Source organism: Canis lupus, chromosome X, assembly GCF_003254725.2.
Source record: "Canis lupus dingo isolate Sandy chromosome X, ASM325472v2, whole genome shotgun sequence".
NCBI lineage: Eukaryota > Metazoa > Chordata > Mammalia > Carnivora > Canidae > Canis > Canis lupus.
In genome coordinates this window covers 27,617,598-27,630,047 of record NC_064281.1, presented here as the reverse complement: position 1 = coordinate 27,630,047, position 12,450 = coordinate 27,617,598, and the positions used below count along the sequence as shown (strand labels likewise).

Here is a 12,450-nt window from a genome sequence, read left to right as displayed (position 1 = left end):
ACCTCACTCTCCTCCCTGCCTCTAGAATCTGAATCTGGACAGGGCTCCCCATTGGCTAAACATAATCAGTAGGCAGAGTACAAAGAGCTTTAGTCTATAAGTGTCATTCTCCTGAGTTGTAGAAGTGGACAGTGGATCTGGAGGGCCAAACAAGGTGTAACTGGTGTCAAGGAACACGAGAAAGAGATTAAAAGAATATGTCTGCAAATGTAAGAAAACCAAAGTTACACAATAATGAAGATAACTTGACTTTCTGCATGGTTACTATGAGTGGAATACTTTTCATGAAAAAAAAAAAAAAAAAAAAAAAAAAAAAAAAGGAATACTTTTCATGGAAAGCAGGAAATTGGAGAGATGAAAAGGTTTCTAGGATGAACCTTAATGATAGACTAAGATGGGTAGGTTTAACATAAGAAGCAGTGAATGGAGGTTAATTTGTATGCTTTGACAAGAATGGTTTAAATAATGGGAGACTGGTGGTAGAGGGGTGATAAGGTTGGTTTGGAGGTGGTATTAAACCCAGGAAGGGATGGGAAATTCAACGCTATTGTGAAGGGAAAAACAGTTGAAGGACCTGATGTTCTCTCACATATTGGTCCTACAGCTTTACTGGGAAATGAATAAACTCAGGAAATACATTTTTAGTTAAAGGATATAGGACAGAAAGGCATTTTAGGGTTTTTATGCAAATATGAAGATCTAGGGAATTTCTATACTTAGACACATTTTGCTGTTAATACAATCCATGACTCTTTTTTTCTTCTGTGAATCGATGGAATATTCTACCTATATTATTTCATATAACAACACTGGATGATATCACCTTAACCTGTTTCTTGAGATTCAGATACAAAAGGTAGCCCTATAATCTACAAAATGCATTCAGCTGTAAAATAAATAGTCAGTGTCTCTAGTGTTGCTGAGAATGATATTAGCTGTATTAGCTGGCTTGAGCTGCCTGACAAATACCACGGGGTAATTGGTAGCTTAAACAACAACCACCCCCAAGGAACTGAAAGAGGGCCAATGTGAATGCTGGCCAGAGAGGGGTGAGGGGTTGAGATAAGATGAGAGATGGAGGCCAAAAGACAGGCATATAAGAGACAAAGCAAGGACTCTTGGGGCCTGCTAGGATATTATTCTTTATCTGAGGAGCAAATAAAGATCATTAGTGGTTACATATCTTAAATATTCTCTCGAGGTCAAGGAAGTCATCCTAAGTGGAATTATTTTGTTTTTCTGCATTCATCCACAAGGTTCCAAATTTTGATGACATAATTCCATCCTTCTTCATCACCCCTTACTCTTTTTCTCTGCACCTTTGATTTCTGTTAGCTTGATGAATCACCTCGGGTGAAATATTTAGTAGGGTAAGCTCAGTGTCATTCATGCAAAAGTTAACATTATACTATTTCTCTGTGATTAATGCTAGGTAAATAAAGAATTCCATCTTGTTTGTCAGTGCATTCTGTTATTTGGAGATGTTTTCTAAGATTAGACCGTTATATTAGCTCCAAATATAATGCTTGCCAGAACTGGTTCTTAATATGGCAGTTAGAGAGCCCTTTGGGAATTGGCAGAAATCCATGGACTCTTTCCCAAGAAAAATGCAAAAGTTTTTCCATCAGATAAACACAAAATTTTGAAGGATAAACAGAATCAGGGAAGATGCCTTACTCTGGAGGACTACCCACATTAAGGCCCTTTTGTGGAAATAATGAGTAATTGTTAACATCTTTTAAATGTTAAATATTTCAAGTCAAAATGGTTTCTCCTATGATTTACTCTCAGAACTTTAAGGTCTCAATTGAACATTTGCCCAAATGTTTTATTAGTTTCAGAGTCCCCTTTGTTTTGCTGAACACACTCTACTATACTGTAGGCTCCTTCTATAGCCCCCTAAACAGGAAGAATGACGGCCCTCCATCTGGCCAAATGTAAATCAGGTTCTTAAATGTTTCACAGCAGATGTCAATGCTACCATTTGTAAGCCTAGTGTACAAAGTGCACATCTTTAATTCTATAATCAAAAACACAAAGTATTACCTGTTAGCTCTTGTCTTATTCTTCATCCATGGATATGCACCTATCTTTTAGCTTTGAATGAGAGGCTTTATATCAGAATGAGAGAGGTGGGTCATTTTGCCATTTACATAAATGGCTTTCATCTTCACCTACCAAAAGAATTTGATTATCAGAGATTAACCTGTCTGAATCAACTCTTACTGTTATAACCACATAGCAACATTTCTCAGAAAGTTATGTTTATATCTTCTAAAACTCATTAACAAGTGACAGTGCCCGTTAGGTAGTCTTGCTACTGTGGAAGAGTCTTTGGGATACATTTATCTTCTTCAATCCTAAGACATAAGGTACTCTCTCCAAAACAGTACATATGCATCCAAAAAAAAAAAAAAAAGCTCATTCCTTTTTCCTTTTTTTTTTCTTTTTACTTTGATTTCCAGGAAGCTCAGATTTATATTTAGTTCATAATTACTGTAATTCTTTCCATTTTCCCCTCCTAATTAGCTTGTGATCCAATTTTAAAATTTTAACTGTCTTATTTTTTACATTTTAAATAGTAAACAATCCCAAAGTATTTTTTTTTCAAAAGGTAGCATAGGTGTGAATTATAAATAAGTAAGCAACCATGGTAGTAATACTTAAAGAGCATTTGGATATTCTCTTTGAATTATGATTGTACGTGTAGGTGAGATAGATGAATTGTTGCTTTACTGTAAACAAAAGAGAATGAAAACATTCTCATTTGAACACCACTGTTCCAAAGAAATATAATGCAAGCTATGAATTTGAGCCACATATGTAATTTTAAATGTTCTAGAAACAATATTTAAAAAGGAAAAAGAAACAGGTAAATGAATTTCAGTAATACATGTCATTTAAACTGATAAACAGAAAATATTACCATATCAACATTTAATCAGTATTTGTATATTTTTTATATTTATATATGCATTTGTATATTGTATATTTGTTTATATTTGTATATTTCCATACTATGTCTTCAAAATTCAGTATATGTTTTACAATGACAGCACATCTGCATTTGGCCTGGACACATTTCAGGTGTTTAGTAGCCACAGATGCCTAGTGACTACTATATTGCACAGCAGTGGATCCATGTGATTTTATCATTCAAACCAGGGTACTCTTCAAGATTGAAAGGGGGTGTTATTAACAATAGGCCAGCACAAGAAAAACAGAGCAAACTCTCACTCTAACTGAAACAAGGGTAATTGCCTGTTCAGTCAGGAGAAGTAATGCGATTATATAAAAGAGAGATAACTACAAACATAAATATATGTGTGTTTATGTAAGTATTAAATAGATTATGTAACCTATGAAATATCGTATGAAGATATAATTTAAGGCAGTAGGTACGTATTTATATAGATATATAGATGTAATTTATATTCTTCACAAGTGAATTTAAAGAAAAATATTGTTTATTAAACAAGCTTTGAATTTGAAGCAAAGGCATACAATTTTGAGATAAGGGTACAGAGGAACATTCATGTTTGATTTATTAAAAGGATATAAGGTCATTCATAGTACTTTTCAAGTGCACATTCATGCCCATTAATGCTGTAAATGATGTGATTTTGAAATTTAAAGACAGTTACATATGATGATATCTATTGAATGAAGAGCCAAGGTATTCTTAAATTGATGACCTATGCCAGAGGGTGGCCTAAACTGTCATGGATATTTCTTATGAATTTTTTGATAAGGGCATTAAGCTAAGCTTACATCACTGCCTTTTAACACCTTTCTTTGCAAAAAAATTTAATCTATGCAAAGTAAAAGTTTTATTTATTTTAATACTCTAAATTATGGTACAGGATGAAATCAACCGACTGTCAGCTCTTCAGCCTCAAATCGAGCGATTAAAAATTCAAAGCATAGCCCTGAAAGAGAAAGGACAAGGGCCAATGTTCCTGGATGCAGACTTTGTGGCCTTTACAAATCATTTTAACCAAGTCTTTGCTGATGTGCAGGCAAGAGAAAAAGAGCTACAAACAAGTAAGTAAAAATCCTTGAAATGGCTAACCTGATATTGTCCATATTCAATATTTGTTGGAAAAAGAGAAAGTACTAACATGAAAGAGTAATTTCTGTCAAAGGAATCCACCATCCTTACATTCTGTAGTAACAAGTAATGAGATACTGTTGTTGGAAAACATATATGTTATATTTCCATTTCTCCCCCTCACCTCCTGTAATAATTTCATGACTTTGAGGAACAAATAAAGTATATATTTTATATAGGCATTAACATCTTCTTTGGTGGGTTGCAAATTTTACAGTCAAATATTTTGAACAGTGGAGGAAATAAAAGAGCAGTTGAAGCCCTCTTAGTGGGTTTTCATTAAATCCTGTTTGTTTTATGTACAAGAATATTTAGCGAGGCTTCTTACTAATACTTTCCAGTTTATATGAAGATTGTTATAGCTGTAACATACATGTAGTAACTGAAATTCAGCAAAGAACAAATTATTCTTTGGGCCACATTTTACTATTGGATCAGTGTAACTATGAAAGATCCTCTTTTTCTCATTTAATAATAAAATATAACCTAAGAGTGGATCAGTTACACAAATGCCTAACATTTGACCAGTGAAATTTTCAAGATGTCTCTTTTGTTTCTCACCAATTTGCTCTTAGGCTATTCATAATATGTGGTCTGAAATAGCCCAACTCATCAGCTTAATTCTTAAGACAAAAATAATGCTTAAGACAAAAATTCCTTTGACATACAGGTTTATAAACCCTTTCAAACATTAGTAAATGAGCTTTTGGTTCACCATCCATATGTATGTATGTACATACAGAAGATTAGAGAGTAAAATTGGATTTTAAGGCATTAAAATACAAATATTTTTAAAATGTCTTCCCAAATTTGTTATGAGATAAGAAAGAACATGTATTTGTTTTCTATTGAAACTTTAATTAGTTGGAAACACGTTTTTTGGCTACTTCTCTTTAAATATCCAAATAATTTACTACATATTAACATTTCTAAAATCAATGTATAATTATACATGAAATTTTCCCTGTTTTCCTGGTTTTTAAATTTTAATTTCTTGGTAAGGGCATGGAATGAGCTGAATAAAGCAAAAGATAAGTGTTTATTTATCTTTTTTCTTTTAACTTTAAAGTTGTTTCTGCTGAGGGGTTTATTTTCCTGGTAGGACCTCAGGTAATGCAACTTCACAGTTATGTCAGCTCCCTCTAGTGGATTTCAGTAAACTTGTTGCTGGGCGTCTAAAATCAGCTGGGGAAAAGATTGAGACTGTCCTAAATTTTCAAACGTTGACCTATTTAACAATAATGCATTTCTCTTGTCATAAAATCTGTAAACCTCCCCTTAAAGTCAAATGCGTGTTAATGGTTATACTGTAACTGCTAGGCAAAGGAGCTTACTCACTAGAAAATTATTTTAATTACATATACCTATTAATTATGTTAAGGTTCAACATTTTTTCTATTTAAAAAAAACATTTTTTCTATTTATTTCAAAAATGTTCAGAATATTGATGTTTGTTGATAGCGGAGATTCAACTATGATACTACAACATAAATAATGTAATAATATGTATTCTCTATCCATATAGCCATCCATCTGCCTACCTATATTATCATGTCTTCTCCTTTATCTTTTCATACATATGATGATTGTTTATAAAACTGCCAAATATTTTCATTCCATTTATTTATAAATAAAATGTCCTCCTTTTTATCTTATTTACCAAAATATCTCTACCAACTGTAGTAACTCTTTTGGAGTCTCGTCTTGTTAATTAATTATTAATTAAAGATGGATTATATATATGAATCATAAATTACATAATTTATATGCATATATATTTTATATGATATATGTACACTATATATAAATTATATGTATATAATTATATTTGAATCATATAACTTATTTATGTATATTTATACATTATAAACATATGTAACTTCCTATGTTATGTATTGATATATAAATATTATATACCAATCTATAAATGGCAAATAAAAAAATTCTCCATATCAGGTCGTTTTATAGTTCAGTTTGCTAATTAATAATTATTTCCAAAAATTTTACATATGCATACTTTACTGCCAAACTGGCATGGGGCGGTAAATCTGATTTCTCGTATTACTCCAGAGTACTTTGAACATAGTAAGTATTCAGCAAATAAGAGCTAACACAAGGGGTGGTAAACCATTCAGACTTTCAGCTCTTCTCCCTTTTCTTTTGTCTTTACTAGTGTTCTCACAATGAAACAAAAGCTTAACTTTTTAAGTGTACTTTGAGTGGCAAAAACTGGTCTGAGGAATTGCTGTTTGGTACCTGGCAAAGAAGATATGAAAAAAAATTAAAAGATAAAGTACATTCTATATTCATAGTAATTTTTAATCTATAAATACCTTTCATATAAATTCTCTTTCTTAGTCCTCACAGAGCAACCTTTTGAGAATGTTTTATTATCCCTGTGTCACAAGTGACCTCATGGAGCCTGAATAACTGAAAGGATGAATATTAGATTGTGTAAGAACTAGCCAAGTATCTATGGATGTTTGTAGCAACATTATTCATGATAACCAAACAGTGAGAGCAACTAAAGTACCCATCAACTGATGAGAAAAGAACAAAAATGGTCCTCTCCATACAATGAAATATTATTCAATAAGAAAATGTCATGAAGCACCCATACTTGCTACAGCATGGATGGACCTTAAAATGATGCTAAAGAAAGAAACCAGCTGCAAAAGACCATGCATTATATGATTCCATTTATAGGAAATGGCCAAATTGGCACACCTAGAGAGACAGAATGTAGATTACTGGTTGCCTAGGGCGAGAAGATTGAGAGAGTAGAACTGTCTCCCAAAACAATTGCCAGGAACCTTTTCTAGAAACTGCAAACCAGAAAGACTATGCTGTAATATAGATGATTATAGAAAAAAATAGCACATGGCTTGTGATAGGTGATCTTTTATTTTAATAAGAAAGGCTTTAAATGTACTTTCTATCTGCAAACATGAAAACAAAACTTATGATATAGTTTGGATTTATTTCAATTGAAAGTATAAGTCATGTCAGGAAAATAATTATTAGGAGTTTGTTTACTTTTGCAGAAAATGGAGGAAGTGACTACATTAGCTATGACAAAACAAGTTTCTTTTTTTCTTAAAGTTCAGAAGGATTTTTTTTTGTCCTATAACCATAGATTTCTGGCCTCTTACAGTCTTTTAAAAAAAAGTGTGATAATAACATGTAACATGATATCTCTCCTCCTAAATTTTTTAGTGCACTGTAGACTATTAACTTTAGGCAAAATGTCATATAGCAGATCTCTAGAAATGAACTCTGGCAGGACTGAAATTTTATACCTGGTAAACAGCAACTCTCCATTTCCACTCTCTCTAGCTCCAGGCACTCACCATTCTATTATCTGCTTCTAGGAGTTTGACTGTTAGATACCTCATGAAGTGGAATCATGTGGTATTTGTCCTTCTGTGACTGGTTTATTTTATTTAGCATAATGTATTCCAGGTTCTTTCTTGTTAGTGCATATGGCATATTTTTTAAGGTTGAATAATATTCTGTTGTGTGCATTCACCACATTTTCTTTATCCATTTACCCATTGATAGACATTTAGTTTCTTTCCATATCTTGGCTATTGTGAATAATGCTGTGATGAACATGAGAATATAGATACCTCTTCAAGATCCTGATTTCAGTTCTTTTGGATATGTCCCCAGATGTGGCATTGCTGGAGTGTATGGTACTTCTAAGTTTGGATTTTTTGAGAAACCTTTATACTGTTTCTTCTATCAGCTGCAGCATTTTACATTTCTGCAAATGTTGAAAGACTCCAGTTTTTCCACATTGTCAGTAGTATTTGTTAACTTTTGTTACTTTTTGATAATAACTACCCCAGCGAGTGTAGGGTGATCTGTCATTATGGTTTTGAAATGCCTATTTCTCATAATTAGTGATGTTGGATATCTTTTCACATAACTGTTTTCATTTGTATGTCATCTTTGGACAAATGTCTACTTAAGCTCTTTGCCTATTTTTAGTCAGATTATTTTTCCTGTTAAATTATGGAAGTTCAAAAAATTATGGAAGTGGAAGTTTCTTATATATTTTAGATAGTAACCTCTATTCAGTTATATGGACCTCTATTCAGTTATATGTTTGCAATTATTTTCTGACATTCTGTAGGTTGTTGTTTTATTGTTAATTGTTTCCTTTGCTGTACAGAGCTTTTTAGTTTCATATTGTCACATCTATTTTTATATCAAATCCAAGCAATCATTGCTTTTTTTAAAAGTTTTTTTTAATTTTTAAAATATTTTATTTATTTATTTATTTATTTATTATTTATTTATTTATTTATGAGGGAGGGAGGGAGGGAGAGAGAGAGAGAGAGAAAGAAAGAGAGAGAGTGCATGAGAGCACAAGCCAGGGAGAGAGGCAGAAGTAGAGAAAGAGAGAAGCAGACTCCCCACTGAGCAGGGAGCCCAACTGAGGCTCAATTCCAGGACCCCGGGGTGAAGGCAGATGCTTAACCAACTGAACCACCCAGGTGCCCCTCAAGCAATCATTTCAAGACCAGTGTTAAGAAGCATTCTTCTTGTGTTGTATTCTAGGAGTTTTATGGTTGCAATTTTTCGGTTAAGGCTGTAACCTTTTTCGATTTTTATATACGGTGTAAGGTAAGAGTCCAATTTAATTCTTCTGCATGTTGCTATCCAGTTTTAATAGCATCATCAGCTGAGGAGATTATCCTTTTTTTTGTTTTTGGCACCACTATCAGAAATCAGTTGACCATATGTGTATAGGTTTATTGATGGGGTCTCTATTTTATTCCTTAGACTATATGTCTGTCTTTATGCCAGTAACATACTGTTTTGATAACTTCAGCTTTGTAATATATTTTGAGATCAGAAAATGTGATGCTTCCATCTTTGTTTTTCTTTCTCAAGAAAAAAAAAACTTGGTGATTTATCTTGGTTATTTTGTGGTGTTTTATGGTTCCATATGAGTTTTAGGTTTGTTTTTTCTGAGTCTGTAGACAATGCCACTAGGATTTTTATAGGGATTGCACTAATTTGGTAACTGTTTGGTGCAACATTGTTTTGCTCAATCACTAATTCAGTAAATATTTTTGAACACCTCCTTTGCGCCACAGAAGTACTGGGCACTAGGTATTTAGCAGAGAAAATCAAGATCAAGGTTTATATCCTCATGGAGCTTACAGAAATGAAATAGATAACCAAACTAATAAGTAAATTATATTATCAGAGATTAAACTCCCTTAGAAAACATTGTTCTAATGAGATTACAATTTGATCCTAACCTGTGGGATGTGTAGGTACCAGCTGGGTGATGAACTGAAAGCAAGTACAAAGATGTCAAAATGGACAAGTAGTGCTTGACATGTCCAAGTGACAGAAAGGTGATCAGGAGGGTTGGAAACTAGCCAATTATGGGAAGTTTAGGATAAAATGAGGATTGAGTTTTAATACGGTCCCTGTAGGCTCAGGTGAAAAGTTTGGGTTTTATTTTAAAACTAGCTGAAATTTCTAAAACGAATCTCATTTGAGGAAATTCAGTAATCTGATACATAATTTTGAAAGATCTGTGTTAGCCTCTTGCTGGTTTGTGAGAAACAAGTAGAAAGATCTGAGTGGAAGCTGGGAGACAGGGAGTTGTTGCTGTGTATATAGGGCCTAACTAGGCTGGAGGCAGCCCTGGAAGAGGTGGTGATCTGGGGAGGTGTGGTAGGGAACACTCTTACAAAATGGCAAGGAGAAAATTGTGCTTTCTGTAGGAATAATTCAAGAAAATTGTAGGGCAGCCAGCAGAAAAAATGCTCTCTATGCCCATAATTTCAAACACTGTTGTTAGTCCCTGCTAAGACGCTGATCCCATGTTAAGATGCTGAGACAAGGAAGGGAAACAAAGGTTGCCTTGATCTAACTTTTCTGATGCCAGGTCAGAAAATTTACCTAATGTACTTTTATTAACGTATTTTATTTTAAAAGGAATTATTTTATTCTATGAAACACGATCTTTATCACTTTGCTCTTTAACTCCAGAAAAAAAATTAAGAAAAACTGTTTGTAAATGGCCCTTTTTACTGTTTTCTTCATTGATACCATTGACATCAAGCATAACAGACATATTTATTGACACTACCTCTGCCTCATACCATGAGATGCAATGATTGTTCCTTGACCATGAGAATCTTGGGAATATATGCTAAATGCCAAGTAGAGAATAAAAAATTAAAAAATATATATTAAAAAATTATTTAGGAACACCTGGGTGGCTCAGTGTTTGAGTGACTGTCTTTGGCTCAGGTCGTGATCTAGGGTCCTGGGATCGAGCCCCACATCAGGCTCACCACAGGGAGCCAGCTTCTCCTTCTGCCTATATCTCTGCCTCTCTCTCTCTGTCTCTCATGAATAAATAGATAAAATCTTAAAAAATTATTTAATAGAACTTCTTGAAGATAGAATTACTGAGGTAATAGGACCAATTTTAGCAAATAATGTGGAAAGGGGGAAATGCAGCAAAGAACCCCAGAACTTATCTTGTAATAAATAGTTGAGTAATATAGTAGTTTATGCTTCCACAAACTTGGGTAGGAAATTGTCCTTTAAAGTGGAGAATGAATCAATTATTCAAGTGCTGAATATTAAGGCATTGCTTGTGAAAAAGATCCAGATTTCAGTTGATTCATTGGAGACATGGCTTTTAAACAAAGTCTATGGTAATCTTAGGTAAAATTCTTATAAACACATCTATTTTGCTCATATCAGAGCACGTAGGTCCATTGTAGGAATGGAGCTTGAGCCCAGGGACTTTCGGTAGAAGGAGTAGCATAAGCACAAAGGCTTGAATACAGTGATAGATTTTGGCTGGAGGATTTCTGATGGTGGGAAATTGGGCTGAAATGTTGATTGAATTCCAGCCACAAAGGTTCTTGAGTGTCAAGCTAAGGTGTTAACTTCTATGTTGGCATTGGAAATTCAAGTTTCATACTCAGAATTCCTTACTTTTCTTAGTATTTTAAGGACAATTTCTAGTATGTTAATCATCATATACTGTGGGTCCCCTCATCTATTTGGACATCTTCTGCCAGTGTTCACATTTTAAAGAAATACTTGTTTTGTATCATGGTTTATGCCATTTAATAAGGTTAAAAGCCGCAGAAAAAGATCTTTGTTGGTTATACTGTTTTGTTGTTCTATTAACTATAAGGGGTGAGGAGAAAGTTGGAATCTACTTGGTATGGAATAAAAAGAAGGATAGCTTCAGTATAAGCATTTCCCAAAATAGACTTATCCAAGAAGTAGAAAATGCTGTTAATTAACTTTCTGCACGCACGCACGCACACACACACATATTTCATATATTAAGTCATCACTAATGTCTACTTATAAATGATGAGAAATTCAAGTTAGTCAACTTAATATTCACAGCAGATGTTTCAGTGTTTTAAAATGCTGTTACTGTTTACAGACTACTAACATATATGCTCTCTTTCCTTCCTCAAATGGATTATTTCTCACAGCTTCTACATAAGCTCATGCAGTATAAATAGAATGTGAACCATGTGCATAATTTAAAATTTTCTAGTGACCGTATTAAACAAGAAACAGATGAAAGTAATTTTAAGTGTATATTTTATTTAAACAAATACATCCAAATAATATTACTTTAACAAAGAATCAAAATTAAAAATTATAGAGATATTCTTACATTATTTTTTGTAGTCTGTCTGCAAAATCTGATGTGTATTTACAAGTGCACAACATCTCAGATCATAGTAATCACATTTAAATTGCTCAAGGAACATATGTAGCTAGTGGATACCATATAGGATAACACAATTCGATATTCCTTCTCACTACTTCATCATTTATGTGACAGTCAAGTACCTTTATTTTTCCTGAGTATTTTGTTTTACATTTGGGGAGAGATAGTTGTGATTTTTTTTTAAAAAAGTTCCATATATAATATAATGTAGTGCTTTGTGATCTCAGCATTATTATGATAGCTCTGTCTTATAATGGGATGGGATGAGGGGAAGTGTCTGAATTTTCAAAGTACTTCTCTGTTTATCTTGCTTTTCAGTTAAAATGTCTTACCCCTTGACATAGACGCATGTGTTTCAGAAAATAAAGTGCTTAATTCCACATATGACTTTTTATTTTTAAGTGAAATAATCTTGCCTTGTCTTTTTGCTCTCTGCTTTGCTCTCCTCTCTCATCTTTTCTCTTCTCTGAAGCCCCTCTCCTTTGTAAGTTAATTCAATAAAACAAAAGGGATTTTTAAACAAAAGACGTAGAAAATATTTTTTATACCTTAGTAGTCTAGGAACCATGAAGTGAGAAAGAAGAGGGATAAACAA

At 33.2% G+C, this 12,450-nt stretch overlaps 1 protein-coding gene across 15 annotated transcripts in view; it reads left to right on the top strand.

Annotated features, from left to right (window-relative positions):
- DMD (dystrophin) overlaps nucleotides 1-12,450 on the top strand; it is a 2,170,621-nt gene that overhangs the window by 825,907 nt on the left and 1,332,264 nt on the right. For all 15 annotated transcript variants that reach the window (XM_025439443.3, XM_025439430.3, XM_025439477.3 and 12 more), the window contains one exon: nucleotides 3,864-4,044. In XM_025439443.3, the coding sequence (XP_025295228.1) occupies nucleotides 3,864-4,044 (181 nt within the window). The remainder of the gene's footprint in view (nucleotides 1-3,863; nucleotides 4,045-12,450) is intronic.